We start from the raw sequence: 25,596 nt of genomic DNA on the forward strand, positions 1-25,596 counted from the left end.
ATGCAAAAGCAAGCGAGGCTACAGGGAAGAAAGGACAGCAGAAGGGGAGTGCAGGTGCAGATCCCCCAAACACAGCACTCCCTGCCCGCTAGGGTTGCGGGTGCGACGCAGTCACCACAATGACGTCGAGGATCAATGCCGGGTAATTCAGTGAGCGTTCCAACAAAGAATCAAGGAAAAAACTGCCAGGCAAAACTAAGAAACCTTCTGGCAACAGGTCTTCAACGTTACGCGTAGAGTCCTTTGGAACAGGTGTTGTTTCTGTGTCAACAACTTGAAGATCAATTCAGGCAACGGCTACGAAAGAAAAACGAGTCACATAGCATGGAGAGCAAAGAAGAGAAGAGAGAGGAAACGGAGAGGTGCCAGCACTGCCACCCGGGGTGGGCAGCAGGCTGCTGGTGCCAGCGTCATCATGGGCGGCGGCCAGCACTGGCCACGCTGTCACCGCGTCGCCGTGGCGACGTTTGTGACACGGCCACCCGGGAGGGGTATGAAGGCGGTGCACGCTGGTGGGTCCTGCATCCTGAAGGAGCATCTGGTAGAGAGCAGACGCACCTGAAGGGATGAGCTCCGGCATGGCTGGCGCCAACAAGGAGCAACCCGCTGGCACGAGGCGGAACAGGATGAGCTTCTGCGAGGATGGCCCCGCAGCGAGGCGTGCCTCCAGACCCACCTGCACCGACACCGAAGGTACACGGCTCCACAGCCACCACAGGAGCGCTGCTGCAGCCAATCCTGGCACGCAGACGACACTTTCCATCTGCCACCTCACTCCCGCCTGGCAGCGGGAGGGCTGCCGGGAAGCGGCAGGTGCAGAGTGTGACCTGCTTTTCCTTTGCCCTCCAGAGCGAGTTGCCGTCTGGGATGCGGTGGCCGCCTACGTACAAGAGCACCTCCTGGTGCAGAAGGTGGGTTGGCTGCCGGGTTCCTCCTCTCCCTGTCCTCCTCAGCCAAGTCTTCCTCCCACTCTTCCCCTCCACAGAAAGCAGGAAATCACCCCACGTGTCTCTACTGGGCATGCCATGGGCTTCCTGCAAATCCCGCAGGATCACTTGTGCTGGGCGCTGTCCTGTCTCAGGGCTGATCCCGCTCGCGGGAAGCCTCTGGATCCCATCAGGCTGCTTCTGCCCTGACTGCTGTGCTGCATTTGGGAGGGTGAGGGGAAGGAGAGGACTGTGCAGCCCCTTCCCAAAGCCATTCCCGATGCCCTGGCTTGTGCCTCTGAACAGCGAGAGAGGGCTCCTGAGCTCCGTCCCTGCCTTGGACCGCTACATGGGCTCTTCCTCCAGCCAGCCGGCCCATAACCCTGCCGCCCTTCCTTTCTCTACCACTTGTAGGGGGTCTGGATTCCCACCTTCGGATCCTTTGACACCATCTCCAGAGACATCAGGACTGAGGACGGGACCGTGACTCTGCGGTGGCCCGTCTTTCACTTGTCTGGAAACCTCATAGCCGTGCACCACCTCAAGCCCCGCAGGGAGTCCCTGCCAGGTAGGAGGGAGGATTAAAGCTTTGCTGGCTTCACGCACAGGGCCAACAGGGCCACCGCCTCCATTCTCCAAAGCAAACCTCCCCCTCGGAGGAGCCCAGCCAAACATGGGGCCGTTCTGGCTGATGGCCACAAGAAGCAGTTCCAGGGAAGCACTGCGGAAAACCAACCGTATCATCAACTCCGTCCCTCCCATTTTTCAGCCCATAGGAAGCTGGAGCCGCTCAAGAGCAGCGAGGTGGCCGCAGCTGCCTCTGTGACCTGGCAGACAGCGCAGGCTTGCATCCAAAGCACCGTGTCCCTGCTCTCTGGCTGCCTGAAGAATGGGGAGAACGTTGCCGTTGTCTTCAAGGACATTGGAGTACTCCACATCGATGGAATGACCTTCCACATGAAATTCTATTACGACTTCCTTGACAAGCTGTCAGGGAAAGAGAAGTTCAGGAAAGCTCTTCTCAAGGTGAGCTGTAGCTTTCTACCACCAGCACCTGGCCAGCTGCTCGCGCCATGCAAGTGCTGCGGTGCTGTCAGCCCTCCCTGCCTTGGGCTCCTTGTGCGCCCAGTGCCTCAGCCGTCACAAGGACGTCCCACATCCTCCCTGTTCCTCCCCTGCAGGCCCCCTGGCTGCTGGACATGGTGGTGTCCCGAGCGGCACCGGTGGCCTCCCTGGCACTCTCTGGCTGCCTCGTCGTCTTTCCCAAGTGAGTATGTTGGGGGCTGTAGCTGCTGCTTGCTGCAGCTGCTCAGCTCTCATGCCGTAGCATTTGTTCCTTGTGACCATGGGTGTCCCTGCCCTGCCCACGAGGATATGGCATAGAATCATCGCATCATTTGAGCTGGAAGGAACCCGGAAAGGGCACCTAGTCCCACTCCCCTGCAGGGAACAGGGACACCTACCGCCACATCAGGTTGCTCTCAGCCTGGCCCTGCTGAAGCCTTTAGAAAGCAGTGGCCATCATGCAGCATGAAAATGGGCCTGTCAGCAGGCAATCAGAGAGAGCAACAAGGATTGCTGGAGCGCTGCGTCCCACCGCTCACTGTCGTCTCCTCGCGTACAGGTTTCAAATGGAGTTTGTACCCAAACCACCACCTGGGATATCCCGCAGGTCCTCAGGAGGCATCCCTGCGGAGGGGAAACCAAAGGAAGAGGAGGCTTTGCCACCTCTCGCCCAGGGCAAGAAAGGTAAAGCAGCATCCAGCGCCTTTCCAGGGCACAAGCCACCAACTTGAGATGGGAAATCCCTTGCTGAACATCAGCCAAGGGCTCTGACTTACGTCAAAGCTTCACGCCAGCTCAGCACGGCCTCTTCCCACGAGGAATTGTTGGCCTCTCCAAAACCAAGGTGCTGGCTGTGATGTGCCCCCATCCCTGGCAGGAGCACCTCGGCACCTTAGGCCCCGCCCTCCCCCAACAAAAGGATATGGTCCCCAAAAGTCACCCTGTCAGCTCATCGTCACCACCCAGCTCCGCTTTCCCAAAGCCAGCGTCACTAATGCACTCCCAAAAGAGAGTCCCAAGATGGCAGAGAGGAGAAGTGGGGCCAGAGATGGTTTCAGGGAGGGTCCGCGGGCGGCACAGATGTCAGCAGTGGGGGGAGCAGAGCGGCCCTCTCGCATGTTCTGGGAACAGGCCTGAGCGCCCCTGGTGAGTGAGCCAAAGGGTTGACGGTAAGTCTCCTCTGCCTTCCCAATCCCAGTGAGATTTGCTGGCAAGCCAACCTTCATCAAACGCTTGAGCTCGGACAGTCTAGATGGAGGAAAACTCCGAAGGATAAGGAGCTTACTGCGCAAGGAGAGCTCTACGTCCAGGTGAGGCTGGAGGCTCTGGCTTGGCATGTGCATGGGGGTGATTGACTGAGCCAACGAGAGCCCATTCCCTAGCCCCAAAGGGTCCCTGTTTCTGGCTGCCCAACAGTGCTGGGATGGGGACGCCAGGAGCCCCCCAGCTCACAGGGCTGGCCCCTCTCTGGATCCCACGGGGGAGAGCCACGGGGCAGCCGCTGAGCTGTCTGTGGGGAAGGCTGCGTTGCAGCCAAGGGTCCTGGCTCCGGCTTGCAGGATGCGGCCCCAAAGCCATCATCCACTCAGGCGGACCCCTCCTGCTCTGTCCTTTCAGTCTGCTGCCAGCCATCCCTGGAGTGCCTGAAGACCAAAAGCAGCCGCTGACCTGCCAGCTGCAGGGCCAGGCAGAAACAGACAGCCAAGAAGACCTGGGCCGAGCCCCGGGAACCAAACACGTGAGCTTCCGTGAGGAAGAACGGGAAGCGGAAAAAGCCCATCGTGTGGCTGCGGTGCTGAAGTTGCCCAAAGCCAACGAATCTTTCAGCAACGATTCCAGACCTTCCTCAAGGGCTCAGTCCAGCCCGTCGCAGGCATCGCAAGGCACTCCATCCCGGCTTCCACTTCTGGCATGCGACTCAGTCAGACTTCTGAGGCGCAGGGCTAAGAAGAGCAGGCAGAAAGAACCTGAGGAGATGGAAGCATCAACATCTCAGGCTGAGGCCAGCCAGCCGCAGGAGTCCTCTGCTGACAGAGCTGGATTTCTGCCACCGATAAACGAAGAAACACAGTCTCCTCAGCGTCAGCCTCCAAACAGCAAAGCCCCACCGCGCAGGAAGGGCACACACTACCCACGCTGATGCGGGCATGGGGCGCCCATGAGCTCCAAGAGCTCCACTCGAGCTGGCTGCAAAACAGATGCTTGAATCCCATCTGCATCATATCTAATCCTAGACTAGGCTGCCGAGTGCCCAATCCAACATGGCCTTCAACACTGCCACGGACGCGGCGTCCACAAGCTCTCTGGGCATCCGCTTCCAGCATCTCACCACCGTCTCTGGAAAGACCTTCTCCCTGACATCCAATCTTCATTGTCCCTCCCTCTGTCAATAAAGCCTTACCATGGGCCTATCCCATACAAATCTCCACAATGCCTGTGGCAGTGTCATTGCGTCTTTGGACGCCAGCTCTGGTGCTGGCGGAGGGAGAAAGAATTGTGAGAGGGCATCAGAACATCTCACGATGCTTTCCTTGATGCCAAAGGAAATCCAGCGTCTCGCTTGGCTCGGCTGTCTGAGCTTTTCTGCTGAAGGGGAAGACCAAAAATGAAGTCAGCTTCAAATTGGTGCGGCAGCTCAGAGCTCTCACAGGATACCAGGGATCCTTGGGAGGCCCTTTCCAAGTGGAAGATTGCGTCCTATAAAGAATCACAGAATCACTGAATCATACAATGGCGTGCATTGAAAAGGACCACAGTGACCATCAAGTTTCACCTCCCACCCCCCACCCCGCTATGTGCAGTATTGCCAGCCACTAGACCAAAATGCCCCGTGCCAACTCCAGCCTGGCCTTGAATGCCTCCAGGGATGCGGCATCCACAACCTCCTTGGGCAACCTGTTCCAGTGCCTCACCAGCCTCTCGGGGAAAAACTTCATTCTCAGATCCAACTTAAACCTCCCCTGTCTCCCTTGAAGACCACTCCTGCATCTCCTATTACAACCCACCCTCGGAAAGAGCCATTCCCCCTCCTGCTTAGATGCTCCCTTTAAGGAGCCTTCTCTTCTCCAAGCTAAACGATCCCAGTTCCCTTCACCTTTCCTCATACGAGAGGTGCTCCAGCCCTCTGACCATCTTGGTGGCCCTCCTCTGGACCCACTCCAAGAACTTCCCGTCTTGAGGAGAAGAGAGAATAAAGGTAAGGCAGACGCTGAGAAGGACAAGAGCAAAAGCAGAGAAGAACAGGCACAGGTAAGAAAGAAGAGCAGAAAGGAGGAGAAGAAAAAATGAGGATGAAGGTAAGAAAAACAAGCGGGCAGGGAGAAGAGCTGAAGAAGGGATGAGTGGGTGCAGGTAAGACAGAACAGCAGAAGTGGAGAGGAGCTGAAGAGGAGAAGTATGAAAAGTAGAGCAAAAGTACAGGAGGTGGAAAGAGAGGAAAGAGGCAAGAGTGAAGAGAGGAAGAGCAGAGAAAGAACAGAGCAGTAGAGAAGAGCGGACAGTGCTGTGAAAAGAAGAACAGTGCCACAGAGCAGGTGAAGAAGAACAAAGAGCAGAAGTGGAGTGTAGATGAAGAAGAGGTGTGAGGGCACAAGGAAGAAAGATCAGAAGAGAAGAGGAGTGCGGTAAGAAGAAGGAGGAGAGAAGATACGGGAAAAAGAACAGCAGAAGGGTGCAGATGCAGAAGATGAGAGATGACACAGGGAACAACAAAGAGCAGAAGAGGAGAGCAGTCAGAAGAAAGACAAGTGAGAATACGGGGGACAAAGCAAAGCAGAGAGGAGTGCAGAGGCAGAAGAAAGAGGAGAGAGGATACAGAGAAGAAAGAGTAGTAGAAGAGGAGTGCAGATGCAGAACAAAGAGCATTGAGGAGACAGAATAAGAAGAGCAACAGAGGAGTTTAGACGCAGAATGATGAGGAGTGAATAAGGAGGGGAAATAACAGGGAAAAGGGAGAGAAGAGTATGGGAAAAAAATCTAGTAGAGGAGAGGAAGACAGCAGACAGGAGAGGTTAGAAAAGATAGAAGGGAGAAGGGAGGGAGGGGGCATCAAGGAAAGGTTTCCAAAGGTAAAAAAAAAAAAAAAAAAAGAGAGATGAAGAAGATGGGAGTTCAACAGAAGAACTGAAGATGTAAGAAGTGGGGAGGCGTGTGCAGAGAGCAGGAGAGCAGAGAGAGAAGGTGAGAGCAAATTCCGTCACTGAGAGAAGAAGAAAAAGGAACGTCAATAATTTTCGTCTCTATTAAAGCTGGGTTCTGTGCAGGACATACAGGTGTTGTTGTTCTTTTTCTTTCGTTCTTTCTTTCTCTGCATTGCTTGTGTTCCTTTAGGCAATTCAAGAACTAGGAACGTCCAGGAACATTTGCACAACTTTGTCATGTCTCCTTAATCTCAGCTGCTTTAAAATACCCAACCGATGTCAAGTGGGGGTCACCTCCTCCAGGGCACCCTGCAATCCAGCTGTGCGCGTCTCACTTGGAAAAACTCACCTTCAGGAAGGAGCAGAGAGATTTTCCACGCTCAGCCAAGAATCCTCTTCTGCCACCCAGCACATCCTTTGCTGAGCAGGACACCATCACTCCCATCAGCGTGTTGCCCTCTGTTCCCACGCCCTCAAGAGCAAAACAGCCACGCACAGCTGACCACAAAGCCTTTGCAGCAACCACTGGCAGACACAGAGCTTGCACACATCCACCGCCAGGGACGTGCTGGGAGCTGATGTCTCTGGGCCCAGGGCACGGCAGCATTGGCTTCAGTGCTTTCATGCCTCCTGACAGCAAACCTCTGCTGCCAAAGCATCCTTTGCCCAAGGAAACCGTGCCATCAAGCACAACGCTTTCTCCCCCGAGTCTCTCCAGCTGGCAGTGAAGAAGACAGACACAGCTTTCAGGAAGCCAAGAAACACAAACGCACTCCATCTAGCAAATAACCCCAGCACTGCTTACCCCTTCCTGAGGAACAGGGCACACAAAAGCCCACCCAGGAGCAGACCTCAAGCAGAGCTCCTTCCCTGCGGGCAGCCAGCCCTTCCGTGAGCTCAGGGCCGGGTGGAACCAGGCTGCACCCCTCGCTCATGCAAGAGAATCGCCTCCAGCTGCTCCCCACAGCACAGCAAGGCGGAAGGAAGATTCAAGCCTGGCAAGGAGAAAAGACAACTCCGCCGCTCTGCAGCTTCACGGCTTCTCCTCGCTGCCTTCTGCTGCTCCCGGCAGCGCCTCGCCGCCATTCTTTGCTCCTTGGAGCCCCTTCCCGCCGCTGCCGCTGCTTTCCGGGAGTCCGCTGCGCTCCCAGCTCGGCGCCGGCCCCTGCCGGCCTCTGATTGGTCAGCGGCATTTCCATCCCGCCCCCGGTGGCATCTCCCCGGATGCGGGCAGCACCGAGACGGAAGCGCGGCAGGACGGGAGCGGTGCTGAGGACAGCGGCGCCGGAGGTGTGCGGGAGAACGGCTCCATGCCGGGGAGAGGAACCGAGCGCGGCCCGAATCCCCCCGCCGTCCCCTCCGCTCCCCTCCCCTCCTCTTGGCCGTGGGATGCGGGGATTTGGGACGGCTGAAGGACTCGGGGCCCCCACCGCCGCAGCGCTGCTGCCCGCATCCGGGCCGGGCCCCCCCGAGCCTCCAGCGCTGCTCCCGGTGCCCCCCGGGGCTGAGGTGGTCTGTGGGTGTAGGGGCAGTGGGGGAGATGTGGTGGGGATGTGGGAGCTGAGGGGGCTGTAGGGTAATGTGGGGCCGTGGGGGGCTGTAGGGGTGGCTCTTGGGGGCTGTGGGGGGTTACAGGAGGTTTTGGTTCAGCATCTCCTGATGTGTCACACACATTTCCAGAGGTCGCTCACTGAAAGTGCTGAATTAAGATGGTGAATTTTGCTGGACAGAGCAGAGCGCTTGTCTAATGAAACCTCTGAAGTGCCAGGTTTGTTCTGCAGGCCCCGATGATGACCCAGGCATGAAAGAGCCCAGAGCTCGTCGCTGGGGAGAGGCTGCGTATGGCGTTGTGAAGGGAGAGGTGGAGGAGGGCTTTGAGCAGCGCTGTGCAGGAATGAATGGCTGGTAAGAGAAGAGGTGTGTGTGCTGAGAGCAAGGGCTGTACGGCTCATCTCTGTGTTGTCACAGGAAATGCCCGGCAGAGCTCCTTGCTCTCTGTTCTTTCTTGCAAGGCTGCGGCGCTTCAAAGTGCGCTGTGGGTGGGGAGTGCGATGACAGCCCAAGGGTGGCACCAGGAGATGCAGCACAGCCCTCTCCAGCAGCAGGGTGCATTAATTGGTCTTGCTAATTCTTGAAGGAGAAGGTGTGTTTAGCTGCCAAAGTTGGTGGCTCGATAGCATGTTCTGAAGCATGTTCTGAATGGTTTGGGGCCCTTCCCCTATTACTCACGTTCTAAGGCAGTGATGGGCTTCCCTTGCTCCGTAGGAACGGTTCCTGTGCAAGGGCATGGCCGTCTGCCTGTAACAGATACTGAAGGGGATGGTTGTGTGACTGCCGTGATGGAGTTGGCTTTTGAATGTCAATTGCACCCCGTTAACGTGCAGCTCTTTCTGACCCAGGCAGGAGCCGGGCAGCGGTACTGCAGCTCGTCTGGCAGCTTTGCAGCTCAGTTGGGAAGTAGAAGATGTGGCTGTGAAAGAAGAAGTCAGTTGCTGGGACGTCCCCCTGTTCTTCCCCTAGCTGTCCCCTTGCCTCAGCCAGGATTCCCCTTGCATTCCTGTAGGATTCCCTTCCATCCTCCTGGTTGTCCCTTGCTTTCCCCAAGGTTGCTCTTTCCTTTCCCATGACAGCCCACCCATCATTCTCTCAAAGCCCCAATATCCACCCCAGTGTTTCCCCAGCAAGACCCCTAGAGACGCCCTGTAGCCCCCCACAGAGCACCATACACCCTCTAGGACCTCCTCAGACCCGGTACACCTCCCCTGTAGCTGGCCCATACGCACACGGAGCCCCACAGTCCCCAGCATCACCCCATGTAACCCACTGGCCTCCTGCAGGACCCCCGTGTTTCCTCTATTTCCTCCTTCTGACCTCCTTTCCCACCTCCAAGACCCCAACCCCGGGATCTCACCGATTCCCACAGTCCCTGACAGGACCCCTGTCACCATCCCAGGAACCCCATAGCCCACCTGAGGGCCCTCCTCAACCCCATCCCCATCAAGCTCTTGTACAGCCATAGGGTGCTGGGGCAGGGGTGGCTGCTGCAGGAGAGGAATGCGGGGCTGGAGCAGGTGCAGGGCACAGCTGTGGGTGAAAGGGATGTGAGGGGCACTGTGGGTCCAGGAACGTAGGGGTTGTGGGGGCACGTGGGGAGCGGTTTGGGGTGAGAATGGAGGATGTGCGGTGGTGTTGGAGTGCACTGGTTGATTTCTTCCTCAGAGGGGATTGGGGTTCCCTTTGGCCCAAAGGTGGAGCCCTGATCCATAACCCCACGTGAGCCCAGAACCCCATATAACTCTGCATGAGCCCAAGGCTCCACATGACCCCTAACCGTGTGAGCACCGTAAGCCCATATGAGGCTGAGGGCAGTGGTGGGTCTGTTACTGGCTAGGTCAGGAAGTACTCTAGGGTGGCTCTGGGGCCGCTGTAGAATAGCACTCTACATCTGCCCCTGACCCTCATCTTGGGGGGTAAGATGGGGGTGCAGGGGTTAGTGGAGGGCTAAGGAAGAGATTCCATGAGTATGAACCATAGCAGCCCCAGAGCCATCCTAGAGCAGCGCCATCACTGCCCACGGCCCATGGCCAGCAGCAGTTCCACCACAAGCTGTGTGTTGGGTCAAGGCAGCTCCTAGGTGTTGCTCTGCTTCATAGCTGCCCCAAAGTGCTCCTGTCGCCCTCCCATAGGTGTCCTTTAACTGCCCCACCACCCCGTAAGGCTTCCCCACGTCCTAGCACATCCCCCCACGTGCGTGCAGGGTGTGCAAGAAACGCTCTCATCCCTGATTTTCCATCAGGCACAGCTCTTTGTGCAGCAGCAAAGCTCCTTCCTGATTGCTGTGGCGTTACTTCACTCTCCTCAGTGAGTTCCTTCTGCTCCCGTTGGGTTGGTTGAGTTGGGTTTGTTGGGATGAGGTGGGGGCAGGGATCCCAGAGTTCTGGGGCCACATGGCATCGGGTCGCAGCGTGTTGGGGGAAGGAAGGGTCAGGGAGTTACAGGGTCTTGTGGGGGTGTGGTTCACCCAGGGCTGTGGGTCACATATAGCCATGGTGTCATGCACATACAGGGTGATGAGATCATCTTGGCTTAAGGCTCATGTGGGGTTACGGCTCAGGGCCCCACCTTTGGGCTGCATGGACCCCCAGTCCCCTCTCAGGAAGAAATGAAACCCCTCCTACACCGCTGCCCCCTTCCTCCTTTTTTTTTTTTTTACCTCAAACTGCTCCCCACATCCTCCCATAGCACCCCATACTCCTGCGTCCCTCTTGCAGCCCACATCTTGTCTTCTCCTGAACAGCATTCTGCTCCTGCAGGCTGTGTTGTCATATCCATTCTATATCCCCCACAACCTCCCCCACATAGCTCCTCAAGTACTTTCTCTGACCCGGTACACCTCCCCCTCCTCCAACCTGGGACCTCGCAGAGCCCCACAGTCCCCAGCATCACCCCACGTCCCCCACAGTTCTTCAAGGATCCCTCCGATTTGAGGGAGGCTCAGACCTCCCTTTATGCCTCAGACCCCTCCTGTGTTCTCCGACTCCCACAGTCCCTGACAGGACCCCCATCACCATCCCAGGACCCCCATAGCCCACTGATGAGGAACCTCGCAGCAATCCACATCTCAGGATGGGGCTCCAGCTGTGCCCCAATGCCTTCATTAAAGACAGGAGAATGAATGAGCGTAACGGGGCACCTTTCCTCCTGACATTACCAACTGCCTGCGTGTTGGCTGTGCCACGTGAGCGGCATTTTGTCCTCGAGCTGTGAGTGCAGGTATGTGTGCATACGGGGGGGTGTGCAGAGATGGTGCTGAGCATCAGAGTGTGCACTGCACGTGGGCGTGTGCACGTTTCTGCGGGTGAAAGTTTTGCACGTGTGTGCGTGCAGATGGCTATGTGCAAGGCTGGAGCTGCGCTCGTGTGTTTGTGCACGTGGGTGTGCAGAAGGATGGTGTGCACGCATGTGTGTGTATGCATGAAAACGAATGCGTGCATGAAGGTCTTTGCACAAGGCTGTTGGGTTTTGCACACACTTGCGTGCACACGAATGGAGTGCGCACACCCGGCTGTGCAAGGATGCGCTTGCACGTGTGTGTGAATGCACAAGTGTGTGTGCGGGGAAGTCTTTGCACGTGGGTGTATGGTTCTGCACACATCCGTACACACAGATGCACGTGCAAGGGGGCAGTGGAGGCTCCTGGGAACAGGAGATTTCTGGGGGCGGCGCAACTCCTGCCAGAGTGCTGGAGAGCACAGGGCCGGGAAGCACAGCTCCGCAGCACTGCGCTCTGCACAACAGCCTGCAGGACGGCACGGAGCGCTGACAGAACCAGGACACAGCGCCATAGCAGGCACTGCAAAGGAAACAGCTCCATTCCAGCTAGAACAGTGACAGGCAGGCAGGCACTGGGGAGGGCTGCACGGCAGAGGGACGCCCTCTGTGTGCCACACCAGGAGATCCTGGAGCGCTGTCTGTAAGCAGAACAGTGCCGGGATGGCGGCCTGGCGGTCCTAAGCTTCGGAGATGCTGCTCTGGACTAACAGCCTGTCACTTTTTGAGAAAACGCCATCCTTTTGGTGAACTTTGCTCATTATACGCTCGTCATCAAAGCCCAAAACACTCAGTGCTGCCCTAGGAAACTCAGCTGTCTGCACAGCGTTGCTTTCCAAGTTAGCACGCTCGTGGCCAGGCTTTGTTCCTCGCAGCTCTCTGCACGTGCTTTGCAGACTGTCTGTTTGTGGGCAGTGCAAAGGACTGCTGCCTCCGCTGCATCACTGGACGGCAGCATTCGCTGACGGAGCTGTGGGAGTTCTGACTGAGCGCCGCGAGACCAATAACAAGGATGTGGTGCAGCAGCTCTCCGAGTGCCGCTGGACAAATGAGGCCGTGCGCTCTGTGTGAATCTCTCATTGTGACTGGTTTTTATTGACTCCATCTGAAGTTGGAGTGCCGAGTTGGGCGGCACTCGCAGCGCTGCCCTGTAACGCCGCGCACTGCAGCCGCTGCCTGCTGACGCTCCTCCTCTCAGTCCTTCAGCTGCAGCTTCTGCATCATCTCCACAAGGCTGTTCACTGCGGAGGCCTGGAAAGAAACGGAGCGAGGGTAGAAACAGGACACCTCTTCCCTCGGGATTTTACAGTCTCTTTCTTTCATGTCTGACAGACGGAGGCCCTGAGAACAACCAGAGCCGTGTCTGCGTTCACCAAGGACTCACCTCTGCACGTGCAGCGGCAGCTCTGAGGGCAGCCTTCATCGATTCCCCTCTCCTCTCTTTCTCTTGGCGTCTTCTCGCTAGAAAGCAAGAATAAACATGAATGCGTTTTGTCAGCAGCACAACTGCAGAAACAGGGGTGCCGTACAGGCAGAAGGCAGCAAAAAGACAGAGGAAACGGGACTAGGAAGCCTCCCAGTGAATGACATTTCCAGGGGGATGTGCAGAAGTCCACCATGGAGTTAATGGAAGGAGACGGGGTTACGTGTTCTGGCACCTCACTGCCTTTGGTCTTTGTAGCCTTCCACTCTTGTCCCCTCCACAGAGAAGGAAAAAGCAAAGCGAACCCTGAGCAAACTCAGTGTGCTTGAAAAGGGCAGCAGCTCACCAGGGTGGGTCCCACAGCACCTTCTCACCTCTTAGCTTGGAGCTCCGCGCTGCAGCAGGCCCAGGGTGTGCTGCTGGAGCTGGCACGCTGTCTCCGCTCGGCCCCCTCACTCTTTTGTTAGCAGGCAGCTGCATTGCTGTTGGCTTCGCTTCTTCCAAGCCCTTGCGTTTACATCCAGCCAAGGACTTGGAGACAGAGCGGGAGCACACAGCAGGGGAAGGTCTTCCCCCTGTGCTGGGACCTGCTGTTGTAGGAAGCCCTCCAGCCTGGAGATGAGCTCTCTCCAGAAGGACTTCCTGCACCGCTTTTGTGTAGATCTTTCCGTTGGGCTCGGCACCTCTCTCTGTGATAATTGGGAAAGGAGAAGCAACAAGATTGAAAGAGAGTCCTTGCAGTCCTTGCACTCTGCAGAATGGGCCATCGTGCTAGGATGTCTCGAGTGCTCACGGTAAGGGATCTTAGGATCTTGGGTGAACGTTGGGTTCCCAGCATGGATGTGCAGTGCCCTTTCCTCTCCCCTCCATCGCACACACTGCCCTTCATGCAGCCCTATTTAGAGGCGCATACCCATAGCACAGCTCACATGAGCTTCTTACCTGCGGAGGCTTTCCCTTTCCACCCTTGCCCAGCTCCACTCCATGGACGCGCAGGCTCCATCCCTACAACAATGTTGTAAAAAGTCAACAACGTTGATTTCACAGGCACCAGCAGGCAGCAGCAGAAATATCATGCAGTAAGCCCACGTCCCCCCAGGAAACAGAAAGATGCTACTTTGACAGCCCAAACACAAACGGATTGATAGTTCACTTTGCACTGCTCCTTCCTGCACTCCAAATGGATGCTTACTTGACATCCCCTACAGCACTGCACCCGCTCAGAAGGAATACTCAAAATTCATTCCTCCACACTTTGCGACAGAGGGCTGAAGAAACTCACTTCTGTATGGCAGGAAGGACCGTCCGTCCCTGTTGCGTCCCTCTGTGCGCTGCAAGGCGCGGTTGGATCTCTGGCAGCCTGCTGGCTGCTGCTCCCAACCGCGGGGAACCGCACCGCGCCACTTCTGAAGAGAGAAAGGGAGAAACGGTGGTGGGAACGGGCAGCCAAGGTTTGCAGAGAGGTTCCAGATCGTGCCACAGATGGGATATCAGAGTGCTGAGACACTGATTATCACTATGGGAAAAGACAGCCTGAGCCACGTCCACATTGTTAGCCCAGGCTGTCAGCAGTGAGCACTGAATACAACCGGTTCCTGAGGTCACCAAGGACCAGCAGGGCTCCCCTTACTCCGTCCCTTCCCCTTGAAAACAAGGAAACGGAAGCACCAAGCAGAAGAGGCCCAGCCATACCTTGCCACTCACACGGCAGGAATTGGAACCACAGTCGTCTCCTTGCTGAGACATGGCTGCTGAAGGCTCAGAGGAAGCTGAAGTTCCAGAGGCTCTCTCTGCAGGAACTTCCCCGGCCCTTGGAAAGAGCTGGCTTCCCTCTTCCTAAGACCGCCTCGATCCCGGAATCTCCTTTGGGACAGGAATCCTGCAGAAAGTACCGACGAGTGCACACGCGGTGCTTCCGTCGGGCTCTCAGCAGGGTGATCTGTTCCACAGAAGGCCCAGAGCTCAGTCTCTGCGTGCAGCACGCTCACCAGAGCACCAGCTCTGCTCACCAGCTGTGGCACAAACACTCCCACCCCAGCAGTGGTTGTGACCTCAGCGAGTGCCCGCATCGCCTCGGTGCTTTCATCATAAGCGAAGGAAATGGACGCCTCCCAGCTCCACATCTTAGGGTCACCCAATGGGGTTATCTGAAGAACAGGAATGGAGAAGTGAAGACGACTCTTGTGCAGCCCAATAAAAAACAGAAAAGACCAATATGGCTTCACAGTGGTCAATGGAGTCCCAGAGGAATCACTGGAAACCAATAGCAACGCACGCCTGGATGTCCCGGGGCTGGTGCAGGCCTGTCTGGCTGTGGCGTTAGGCTTCAGGGCCGATGTAGGCCTCTCGGGCTGTGGCTGTGCCTTCAGGCCTCGGGGCCGGTATAGGCCTCTTGGGCTGTGGCTGTGGCTTTAGGCCCTTGGCCTGGTTCCGGCCTTTCTGGCTGTGGCTTTAGGCCCCGGGGCCAGTGCTGGCCTTTTGGGCTGTGGCTTTAGGCCCTGGGATCAATGGCAGCCTGTGTGGCTGTGGCTGTGGCCTCAGGCCTTGGGGCTGGTGCTGGTTTCTCAGACTGGGGCTGGGGCTTTCGGCCCTGGGGCTGGTGTAGGCCTCTCTGGCTGTGACTTCAGGCCGTTGGGCCGGTGCTGGCCTTGCTGGTTGGGGCTTCAGGTGCCGGCCTCTCTAAGTTTGGCTGTGGCTTTAAGCCCCTGCACTGTTTCAAGCCTTTCAAGCTGTGCCTTTAGTCCCCAGGGCCTTTTTTGGCCTGCCTGGCTGTGGCTTTTGCTTTAAGCCCCATGGCCGGCGTCAGCCTCTCAGGCTGTGGCTTTAGGGCCTGGGCTCAGTGCTGGCCTCTTTTTTTGTGGCTTTAGACCCCAGAGCTGGTGCCGGTCTCTCAGGCTGTGCCTGTGGCTTCAGGCCCCAGGGTCCGTGCTGGTTTGTCTGGCTGTGGCTGTGGCTTTAGGTCCAAAGCTGCTAGTGGCCTCTCCAGCTGTGGCTGTAGTTCCAGGCCCCGAGGCCGATGCCAGCTTCTCTGGCTTTGGCTTTAAGCCCCAGAGCTGGTGCCGGCCTGTCTGGCTGTAGATATGGATTCAGGCCCTGGGGCCAGTGTCCACCTCTGTGGCTGTGGCTTTAGGCCCTAGCTCTTGTGTCAGCCTATAACAACGTGCATTTGAAAATGGTTCGTGTAAGGAAATGAAAGCAAGAGAACACGGAGCTCTTCTGGGTATTTCTAGAATTGCGAAAGGGATCGGAGAGCGTGCTCAGCCTTGGGTGGCTGGTTGTATCCAGCAATCCCTACCACAGTTGTAAACGTCACTAAATCTTTGTTATCCTGCTTGCCAGGATTTGGATGGGACAAGAAGCCAACGGCTATCAGTTTACGGGAGGTAATGAATGTTAGCCGCTCCCCTTTCTTCTCCCCTTGCTACTTAGGTTACACAGTTCTTCTGTGCGATGTGCCGGTGCAATACCTCTGAGCAACCATTTTGATGGGTTCAGCAATGCTTGGGGCAACAGGCTTTGGTCATCCTCAGATCTACATGACGAGAGAGACTGAAAGAAAAATAAAATAGGAGGTAATAGCCCTTTCTCTTCTTCTAGTCAGAAGACTAACCAAACCTTCCATACTACGTCTTTTGCCTTGATAGGGGTGTTCCCTGAACCTCACAGCTTTAGCACAGCACTTTCTGTTGAGATTCCCGCCAACAGAGAAATATTAGTGCCAGTCCTCTGCCTCTTTTTGTCTCTGTTGTCTGGATTTCATTTAGTGGCCCACGAACAGAGCCAGGATAGCCAAGCCCTGCAAGTGGAGGCAGGGACCAGGCTCAGGAGCAAGGGCAGAGTGGTTTCTTTGTTTCTAAAGGGAATGGCAGTGTTTTCTGCAGGTGGATTTGCCAGCGCATTGCACCTGCACCGGTCTTCCCCTGCACAAAGGAGGAGCAGCTCAGCGAGCTTCGTCTGGGCCATGGAAGGGAACATCCAAACGTCCGGAGCAACCCCAAACGAGTTAGCTGTGGAGGCTGGTTGTTTTCTGCTGTTTGTCTCATCCTTCTGGAAAGAAGCAGGAGGAGAAAGAGCTCAGATTTGATCCCGCTGTGCGTGATGGTTAATGCCAAGGGACAGAAGGGTGTGCTTAGGCAGGGGAGAAGCTAGGAAAGCTGAGCATCGTAGAGGAACGAGATTAAAACAGAGTTCATTCTACACAGCAGTTCAGCACGTTGCAGGGATTTATCTTCCCTTCAGGTCAAACTAATACATAATCAGTAGTTGACAGGAATTCGGATACATCTTCATTACATTCCCAAGAGCCCATTAGCATGCAGTCTCTCCCCTCCTTGCGCGGGCGTAGTAGGTCGTGATGATGAAGGCTTGCAGTCTTCCTCACAAAGGCTCGTAGTCTTCCTTGCTGCAAACTTCTGACCCTGAAGGGGGGGCATCCCCCAAAGAAGGGAGAGCCTAAGAGGTGGGCAGATGGAAAAGGAGTGAGGGAAGAAAGAAGAGCAGAAGAGTAGAGCCAATGCAGAAGAAAGAGGAGTGAGGAAGCAGGGAAACATACAGCAGAAGAGAAAAGCAGATGCAGGTGAAAGAGCAGTGGTGAGATGCAATGGAAACCATCAGAAGAGTGAGGATACAAGGAGGAAAGAACAGCAGAAGAGGAGCACAGCTGCACGAGAATGAGCAGTGAGAATACAGGGAAGAAAGAGGAGGAGGAGAGCAGATGCAGAAGAAAAGAGACGTCACGTTACAGGGAAGAAAAGCAGGGCAGACGAAGTACGGAGAGGAAGCAGGGGAAAAAAACGCTGAAGAGCACGGATAGAGATGAAAGAGCAGTGAGGATACACAGAGGATAGAACAGCAGAAGAGAAGCAGAAGAGAAAAAACAGGAAAAGAGTGAGAATGCAGACGGAAAAGCAGGGAGAATACAGGGAAGAACCAAGAGCCTAAGAGAAGTGCAAATGCAAAAGCAAGCGAGGCTACAGGGAAGAAAGGACAGCAGAAGGGGAGTGCAGGTGCAGATCCCCCAAACAAAGCACTCCCTGCCCGCTAGGGTTGCGGGTGCGACGCAGTCACCACAATGACGTCGAGGATCAATGCCAGGTAATTCAGTGAGCGTTCCAACAAAGAATCAAGGAAAAAACTGCCAGGCAAAACTAAGAAACCTTCTGGCAACAGGTCTTTAACGTTACGCGTAGAGTCCTTTGGAACAGGAGTTGTTTCTGTGTCAACAACTTGAAGATCAATTCAGGCAACGGCTACTAAAGAAAAACGAGTCACATAGCATGGAGAGCAAAGAAGAGAAGAGAGAGGAAACAGAGAGGTGCCAGCACTGCCACCCGGGGCGGGCAGCAGGCTGCTGGTGCCAGCGTCATCATGGGCGGCGGCCAGCACTGGCCACGCTGTCACCGCGTCGCCGTGGCGACGTTTGTGACACGGCCACCCGGGAGGGGTATGAAGGCGGTGCACGCTGGTGGGTCCTGCATCCTGAAGGAGCATCTGGTAGAGAGCAGACGCACCTGAAGGGATGAGCATCCGGCATGGCTGGCGCCAACAAGGAGCAACCCGCTGGCACGAGGCGGAACAGGATGAGCTTCTGCGAGGATGGCCCCGCAGCGAGGCGTGCCTCCAGACCCACCTGCACCGACACCGAAGGTACACGGCTCCACAGCCACCACAGGAGTGCTGCTGTAGCCAATCCTGGCACACAGACGACACTTTCCATCTGCCACCTCACTCCCGGCTGGCAGCGGGAGGGCTGCCGGGAAGCGGCAGGTGCAGAGTGTGACCTGCTTTTCCTTTGCCCTCCAGAGCGAGTTGCCGTCTGGGATGCGGTGGCCGCCTACGTACAAGAGCACCTCCTGGTGCAGAAGGTGGGTTGGCTGCCGGGTTCCTCCTCTCCCTGTCCTCCTCAGCCAAGACTTCCTCCCACTCTTCCCCTCCACAGAAAGCAGGAAACTCACCCCACGCGTCTCTACTGGGCATGCCATGGGCTTCCTGCAAAACCCGCAGGATCACTTGTGCTGGGCGCTGTCCTGTCTCAGGGCTGATCCCGCTCGCGGGAAGCCTCTGGATCCCATCAGGCTGCTTCTGCCCTGACTGCTGTGCTGCATTTGGGAGGGCGAGGGGAAGGAGAGGACTGTGCAGCCCCTTCCCAAAGCCATTCCCGATGCCCTGGCTCGTGCCTCTGAACAGCGGGAGAGGGCTCCTGAGCTCCGTCCCTGCCTTGGACCGCTACATGGGCTCTTCCTCCAGCCAGCCTGGCCCATAACCCTGCCACCCTTCCTTTCTCTACCACTTGTAGGGGGTCTGGATTCCCACCTTCGGATCCTTTGACACCATCTCCAGAGACATCAGGACTGAGGACGGGACCGTGACTCTGCGGTGGCCCGTCTTTCACTTGTCTGGAAACCTCATAGCCGTGCACCACCTCAAGCCCCGCAGGGAGTCCCTGCCAGGTAGGAGGGAGGATTAAAGCTTTGCTGGCTTCACGCACAGGGCCAACAGGGCCACCGCCTCCATTCTCCAAAGCAAACCTCCCCCTCGGAGGAGCCCAGCCAAACATGGGGCCGTTCTGGCTGATGGCCACAAGAAGCAGTTCCAGGGAAGCACTGCGGAAAACCAACCGTATCATCAACTCCGTCCCTCCCATTTTTCAGCCCATAGGAAGCTGGAGCCGCTCAAGAGCAGCGAGGTGGCCGCAGCTGCCTCTGTGACCTGGCAGACAGCGCAGGCTTGCATCCAAAGCACCGTGTCCCTGCTCTCTGGCTGCCTGAAGAATGGGGAGAACGTTGCCGTTGTCTTCAAGGACATTGGAGTACTCCACATCGATGGAATGACCTTCCACATGAAATTCTATTACGACTTCCTTGAGAAGCTGTCAGGGAAAGAGAAGTTCAGGAAAGCTCTTCTCAAGGTGAGCTGTAGCTTTCTACCACCAGCACCTGGCCAGCTGCTCGCGCCGTGCAAGTGCTGGGGTGCCATCAGCCCTCCCTGCCTTGGGCTCCTTGTGCGCCCAGTGCCTCAGCCGTCACAAGGACATCCCACATCCTCCCTGTTCCTCCCCTGCAGGCCCCCTGGCTGCTGGACATGGTGGTGTCCCGAGCGGCACCGGTGGCCTCCCTGGCACTCTCTGGCTGCCTCGTCGTCTTTCCCAAGTGAGTATGTTGGGGGCTGTAGCTGCTGCTTGCTGCAGCTGCTCAGCTCTCATGCCGTAGCATTTGTTCCTTGTGACCATGGGTGTCCCTGCCCTGCCCACGAGGATATGGCATAGAATCATCGCATCATTTGAGCTGGAAGGAACCTGGAAAGGGCACCTAGTCCCACTCCCCTGCAGGGAACAGGGACACCTATCGCCACATCAGGTTGCTCTCAGCCTGGCCCTGCTGAAGCCTTTAGAAAGCAGTGGCCATCATGCAGCATGAAAATGGGCCTGTCAGCAGGCAATCAGAGAGAGCAACAAGGATTGGTGGAGCGCTGCGTCCCACCGCTCACTGTCGTCTCCTCGCGTACAGGTTTCAAATGGAGTTTGTACCCAAACCACCACCTGGGATATCCCGCAGGTCCTCAGGAGGCATCCCTGCGGAGGGGAAACCAAAGGAAGAGGAGGCTTTGCCACCTCTCGCCCAGGGCAAGAAAGGTAAAGCAGCATCCAGCGCCTTTCCAGGGCACAAGCCACCAACTTGAGATGGGAAATCCCTTGCTGAACATCAGCCAAGGGCTCTGACTTACGTCAAAGCTTCACGCCAGCTCAGCACGGCCTCTTCCCACGAGGAATTGTTGGCCTCTCCAAAACCAAGGTGCTGGCTGTGACGTGCCCCCATCCCTGGCTATGGCAGGAGCACCTCGGCACCTTAGGCCCCGCCCTCCCCCAACGAAAGGATATGGTCCCCAAAAGTCACCCTGTCAGCTCATCGTCACCACCCAGCTCCGCTTTCCCAAAGCCAACGTCACTAATGCACTCCCAAAAGAGAGTCCCAAGATGGCAGAGAGGAGAAGTGGGGCCAGAGATGGTTTCAGGGAGGGTCCGCGGGCGGCACAGATGTCAGCAGTGGGGGGAGCAGAGCGGCCCTCACGCATGTTCTGGGAACAGGCCTGAGCGCCCCTGGTGAGTGAGCCAAAGGGTTGACGGTGAGTCTCCTCTGCCTTCCCAATCCCAGTGAGATTTGCTGGCAAGCCAACCTTCATCAAACGCTTGAGCTCGGACAGTCTAGATGGAGGAAAACTCCGAAGGATAAGGAGCTTACTGCGCAAGGAGAGCTCTACGTCCAGGTGAGGCTGGAGGCTCTGGCTTGGCATGTGCATGGGGGTGATTGACTGAGCCAACGAGAGCCCATTCCCTAGCCCCAAAGGGTCCCTGTTTCTGGCTGCCCAATAGTGCTGGGATGGGGACGCCAGGAGCCCCCCAGCTCACAGGGCTGGCCCCTCTCTGGATCCCACGGGGGAGAGCCACAGGGCAGCCGCTGAGCTGTCTGTGGGGAAGGCTGCGTTGCAGCCAAGGGTCCTGGCTCCGGCTTGCAGGATGCGGCCCCAAAGCCATCATCCACTCAGGCGGACCCCTCCTGCTCTGTCCTTTCAGTCTGCTGCCAGCCATCCCTGGAGTGCCTGAAGACCAAAAGCAGCCGCTGACCTGCCAGCTGCAGGGCCAGGCAGAAACAGACAGCCAAGAAGACCTGGGCCGAGCCCCGGGAACCAAACACGTGAGCTTCCGTGAGGAAGAACGGGAAGCGGAAAAAGCCCATCGTGTGGCTGCGGTGCTGAAGTTGCCCAAAGCCAACGAATCTTTCAGCAACGATTCCAGACCTTCCTCAAGGGCTCAGTCCAGCCCGTCGCAGGCATCGCAAGGCACTCCATCCCGGCTTCCACTTCTGGCATGCGACTCAGTCAGACTTCTGAGGCGCAGGGCTAAGAAGAGCAGGCAGAAAGAACCCGAGGAGATGGCAGCATCAACATCTCAGGCTGAGGCCAGCCAGCCGCAGGAGTCCTCTACTGACAGAGCTGGATTTCTGCCACCGATAAACGAAGAAACACAGTCTCCTCAGCGTCAGCCTCCAAACACCAAAGCCCCACCGCGCAGGAAGGGCACACCCTACCCACGCTGATGCGGGCATGGGGCGCCCATGAGCTCCAAGAGCTCCACTCGAGCTGGCTGCAAAACAGATGCTTGAATCCCATCTGCATCATATCTAATCCTAGACTAGGCTGCCGAGTGCCCAATCCAACCTGGCCTTCAACACTGCCACGGACGCGGCGTCCACAAGCTCTCTGGGCATCCGCTTCCAGCATCTCACCCCCGTCTCTGGAAAGACCTTCTCCCTGACATCCAATCTTCATTGTCCCTCCCTCTGTCAATAAAGCCTTACCATGGGCCTATCCCATACAAATCTCCACAATGCCTGTGGCAGTGTCATTGCGTCTTTGGACGCCAGCTCTGGTGCTGGCGGAGGGAGAAAGAATTGTGAGAGGGCATCAGAACATCTCACGATGCTTTCCTTGATGCCAAAGGAAATCCAGCATCTCGCTTGGCTCGGCTGTCTGAGCTTTTCTGCTGAAGGGGAAGACCAAAAATGAAGTCAGCTTCAAATTGGTGCGGCAGCTCAGAGCTCTCACAGGATACCAGGGATCCTTGGGAGGCCTTTTCCAAGTGGAAGATTGCGTCCTATAAAGAATCACAGAATCACTGAATCATACAATGGCGTGCGTTGAAAAGGACCACAGTGACCATCAAGTTTCACCTCCCACCCCCCTCCCTGCTATGTGCAGTATTGCCAGCCACTAGACCAAAATGCCCCGTGCCACATCCAGCCTGGCCTTGAATGCCTCCAGGGATGCGGCATCCACAACCTCCTTGGGCAACCTGTTCCAGTGCCTCACCAGCCTCTCGGGGAAAAACTTCATTCTCAGATCCAACTTAAACCTCCCCTGTCTCACCTGAAGACCACTCCTGCATCTCCTATTACAACCCACCCTCGGAAACAGCCATTCTCCCTCCTGCTTAGATGCTCCCTTTAAGGAGCCTTCTCTTCTCCAAGCTAAACGATCCCAGTTCCCTTCACCTTTCCTCATACGAGAGGTGCTCCAGCCCTCTGACCATCTTAGTGGCCCTCCTCTGGACCCACTCCAAGAACTCCCCATCTTGAGGAGAAGAGAGAATAAAGGTAAGGCAGACGCTGAGAAGGACAAGAGCAAAAGCAGTGAAGAACAGGCACAGGTAAGAAAGAAGAGCAGAAGAGGAGGAGAAGAAAAAGAGAGGATGAAGGTAAGAAAAACAAGCGGGCAGGGAGAAGAGCTGAAGAAGGGATGAGTGGGTGCAGGTAAGACAGAACAGCAGAAGTGGAGAGGAGCTGAAGAGGAGAAGTATGAAAAGTATAGCAAAAGTACAGGAGGTGGAAAGAGAGGAAAGAGGCAAGAGAGAAGAGAGGAAGAGCAGAGAAAGAACAGAGCAGTAGAGAAGAGCGGACAGTGCTGTGAAAAGAAGAACAGTGCCAGAGAGCAGGTGAAGAATAAAGGAAGAGCAGAAGAGGAGTGTAGATGAAGAAGAGGTGTGAGCGCACAAGGAAGAAAGATCAGAAGAGAAGAGGAGTGCAGTAAGAAGAAGGAGGAGAGAAGATAGGGGAAAAAGAACAGCAGAAGGGTGCAGATGCAGAAGATGAGAGATGACACAGGGAACAACAAGGAGCAGAAGAGGAGAGCAGTCAGAAGAAAGACAAGTGAGAATACCGGGGACAAAGCAAAGCAGAGAGGAGTGCAGAGGCAGAAGAAAGAGGAGAGAGGATACAGAGAAGAAAGAGTAGTAGAAGAGGAGTGCAGATGCAGAACAAAGAGCATTGAGGAGACAGAATAAGAAGAGCAACAGAGGAGTTTAGACGCAGAACGATGAGGAGTGAATAAGGAGGGGAAATAACAGAGAAAAGGGAGAGAAGAGTATGGGAAAAAAAATCTAGTAGAGGAGAGGAAGACAGCAGACAGGAGAGGTTAGAAAAGATAGGAGAAGGGAGGGAAGGCGCATCAAGGAAAGGTTTCCAAAGGTAAAAAAAAAAAAAAAAAAAAAAAAAGAGAGAGGATGAAGAAGATGGGAGTTCAACAGAAGAACTGAAGATGTAAGAAGTGGGGAGACGTGTGCAGAGAGCAGGAGAGCAGAGAGAGAAGGTGAGAGCAAATTCCGTCACTGAGAGAAGAAGAAAAAGGAACGTCAATAATTTTCGTCTCTATTAAAGCTGGGTTCTGTGCAGGACATACAGGTGTTGTTGTTCTTTTTCTTTCGTTCTTTCTTTCTTTCTCTGCATTGCTTGTGTTCCTTTAGGCAATTCAAGAACTAGGAACGTCCAGGAACATTTGCACAACTTTGTCATGTCTCCTTAATCTCAGCTGCTTTAAAATACCCAACCGATGTCAAGTGGGGGTCACCTCCTCCAGGGCACCCTGCAATCCAGGAAAAACTCACCTTCAGGAAGGAGCAGAGAGATTTTCCACACTCGGCCAAGAATCCTCTTCTGCCACCCAGCACATCCATTGCTGAGCAGGACACCATCACTCCCATCAGCGTGTTGCCCTCTGTTCCCACGCCCTCAAGAGCAAAACAGCCACGCACAGCTGACCACAAAGCCTTTGCAGCAACCACCGGCAGACACAGAGCTTGCACACATCCACCGCCAGGGACGTGCTGGGAGATGATGTCTCTGGGCCAGGGCACGGCAGCATTGGCTTCAGTGCTTTCATGCCTCCTGACAGCAAACCTCTGCTGCCAAAGCATCCTTTGCCCAAGGAAACCGTGCCATCAAGCACAACGCCTTCTTTCTCCCCCGAGTCTCTCCAGCCAGGCAGTGAAAAAGACAGACACAGCTTTCAGGAAGCCAAGAAACACAAACGCACTCCATCTAGCAAATAACCCCAGCACTGCTTACCCCTTCCTGAGGAACAGGGCACACAAAAGCCCACCCAGGAGCAGACCTCAAGCAGAGCTCCTTCCCTGCGGGCAGCCAGCCCTTCCGTGAGCTCAGGGCCGGGTGGAACCAGGCTGCACCCCTCGCTCATGCAAGAGAATCGCCTCCAGCTGCTCCCCACAGCACAGCAAGGCGGAAGGAAGATTCAAGCCTGGCAAGGAAAAAAGACAACTCCGCCGCTCTGCAGCTTCACGGCTTCTCCTCGCTGCCTTCTGCTGCTCCCGGCAGCGCCTCGCCGCCATTCTTTGCTCCTTGGAGCCCCTTCCCGCCGCTGCCGCTGCTTTCCGGGAGTCCGCTGCGCTCCCAGCTCGGCGCCGGCCCCTGCCGGTCTCTGATTGGTCAGCGGCATTTCCATCCCGCCCCCGGTGGCCTCTGAGTGGTCAGCGGCAGGTCCATCCCGTTCCCTCCGGCATCTCATTGGTCAGCGGCAGCTCCGTCTCGACCTCGCTGGCCCCTCAATGGTCAGCGGCAGCTCCGTCCCGCCCCCGGTGGCATCTCCCCGGATGCGGGCAGCACCGAGACGGAAGCGCGGCAGGACGGGAGCGGTGCTGAGGACAGCGGCGCCGGAGGTGTGCGGGAGAACGGCTCCATGCCGGGGAGAGGAACCGAGCGCGGCCCGAATCCCCGCGCCGTCCCCTCCGCTCCCGTCCGCACCCCTCCCCTCCGCTCGGCCGTGGGATGCGGGGATTTGGGACGGCTGAAGGACTCGGGGCCCCCACCGCCGCAGCGCTGCTGCCCGCATCCGGGCCGGGCCCCCCCGAGCCTCCAGCGCTGCTCCCGGTGCCCCCCGGGGCTGAGGTGGTCTGTGGGTGTAGGGGCAGTGGGGGAGATGTGGTGGGGATGTGGGAGCTGAGGGGGCTGTAGGGTAATGTGGGGCCGTGGGGGGCTGTAGGGGTGGCTCTTGGGGGCTGTGGGGGGTTACAGGAGGTATGGAGCAGTAGGTAGGTGTGAGTGGAATATAGGGGAATGTGGGGCATTAATTGGTCTTGCTAATTCTTGACGGAGAAGGTGTGTTTAGCTGCCAAAGTCGGTGGTTTGATAGCATGTTCTGAAGCATGTTCTGAATGGTTTGGGGCCCTTCCCCTATTACTGTTGTCCTAAGGCAGTGACGGACTTCCCTCACTCCGTAGGAATGGTTCCTGTGCAAGGGCATGGCCGTCTGCCTGTAACAGATACTGAAGGGGATGGTTGTGTGACTGCCGTGATGGAGTTGGCTTTTGAATGTCAATTGCACCCCGTTAACGTGCAGCTCTTTCTGACCCAGGCAGGAGCCGGGCAGC

At 56.5% G+C, this 25,596-nt stretch overlaps 5 protein-coding genes and 1 long non-coding RNA gene across 9 annotated transcripts; 3 read left to right on the forward strand and 3 right to left on the reverse strand.

Annotated features, from left to right (window-relative positions):
• The first annotated feature begins 523 nt into the window (after nt 1–523).
• LOC107050685 (coiled-coil domain-containing protein 81-like) lies at nt 524–4,417 on the forward strand. 2 transcript variants are annotated; one of them, XM_040656891.2, is made up of 8 exons: nt 524–693; nt 850–911; nt 1,341–1,494; nt 1,696–1,952; nt 2,108–2,193; nt 2,551–2,675; nt 3,190–3,301; nt 3,609–4,417. In XM_040656891.2, the coding sequence occupies exons 1-8, from the start codon at nt 567–569 to the stop codon at nt 4,129–4,131; spliced, it is 1,446 nt and encodes a 481-aa protein (XP_040512825.1). In that variant the 5' UTR covers nt 524–566; the 3' UTR covers nt 4,132–4,417. The 2 variants fall into 2 exon arrangements, with proteins under 2 accessions (XP_040512825.1, XP_015129876.2); XM_015274390.4 differs by having other exon boundaries at nt 524–911.
• LOC112531459 lies at nt 758–2,558 on the reverse strand. Its single transcript, XR_005843419.1, has 3 exons — nt 2,390–2,558; nt 1,001–1,913; nt 758–899 (listed from the first exon to the last, which is right to left on the reverse strand). It is a non-coding gene; the product is annotated as an uncharacterized LOC112531459 (long non-coding RNA).
• Nucleotides 4,418–6,406: 1,989 nt separating the features above from the next.
• LOC121108762 (translation initiation factor IF-2-like) lies at nt 6,407–10,815 on the forward strand. The gene is made up of 4 exons (XM_040656897.2): nt 6,407–6,413; nt 6,947–7,420; nt 7,912–8,035; nt 8,530–10,815. Exons 1-4 carry the CDS (start codon nt 6,407–6,409, stop codon nt 8,648–8,650), a joined length of 726 nt encoding a protein of 241 aa, XP_040512831.1. The 3' UTR covers nt 8,651–10,815.
• Nucleotides 10,816–11,689: 874 nt separating this feature from the next.
• Nucleotides 11,690–14,306, reverse strand: LOC121108758. Of its 3 annotated transcripts, XM_040656893.2 has the most exons (7): nt 14,076–14,306; nt 13,666–13,789; nt 13,326–13,388; nt 12,758–13,072; nt 12,619–12,658; nt 12,345–12,421; nt 11,692–12,211 (listed from the first exon to the last, which is right to left on the reverse strand). In XM_040656893.2, the coding sequence occupies exons 1-7, from the start codon at nt 14,127–14,129 to the stop codon at nt 11,751–11,753; spliced, it is 1,134 nt and encodes a 377-aa protein (XP_040512827.1). In that variant the 5' UTR covers nt 14,130–14,306; the 3' UTR covers nt 11,692–11,750. The 3 variants fall into 3 exon arrangements, 2 of the variants coding, with proteins under 2 accessions (XP_040512827.1, XP_040512828.1); XM_040656894.2 differs by lacking the exon at nt 12,619–12,658 and having other exon boundaries at nt 11,693–12,211; XR_005843417.2 differs by lacking the exon at nt 14,076–14,306 and having other exon boundaries at nt 11,690–12,211; nt 12,345–13,072; nt 13,177–13,388; nt 13,666–14,047.
• Nucleotides 14,307–17,914: 3,608 nt separating this feature from the next.
• On the forward strand, nt 17,915–22,051 carry LOC107049934 (coiled-coil domain-containing protein 81-like). Its single transcript, XM_040656892.1, has 8 exons — nt 17,915–18,029; nt 18,186–18,247; nt 18,679–18,832; nt 19,034–19,290; nt 19,446–19,531; nt 19,889–20,013; nt 20,534–20,645; nt 20,953–22,051. Exons 1-8 carry the CDS (start codon nt 17,915–17,917, stop codon nt 21,473–21,475), a joined length of 1,434 nt encoding a protein of 477 aa, XP_040512826.1. The 3' UTR covers nt 21,476–22,051.
• Nucleotides 22,052–22,100: 49 nt separating this feature from the next.
• Nucleotides 22,101–24,632, reverse strand: LOC121108760. Its single transcript, XM_040656895.2, has 2 exons — nt 24,278–24,632; nt 22,101–23,795 (listed from the first exon to the last, which is right to left on the reverse strand). Exon 2 carries the CDS (start codon nt 23,199–23,201, stop codon nt 22,149–22,151), a length of 1,053 nt encoding a protein of 350 aa, XP_040512829.1. The 5' UTR covers nt 23,202–23,795; nt 24,278–24,632; the 3' UTR covers nt 22,101–22,148.
• Nucleotides 24,633–25,596: the final 964 nt, after the last annotated feature.

Source organism: Gallus gallus, assembly GCF_016699485.2.
Source record: "Gallus gallus isolate bGalGal1 chromosome 37 unlocalized genomic scaffold, bGalGal1.mat.broiler.GRCg7b 37_unloc2, whole genome shotgun sequence".
NCBI classification, from domain to species: domain Eukaryota; kingdom Metazoa; phylum Chordata; class Aves; order Galliformes; family Phasianidae; genus Gallus; species Gallus gallus.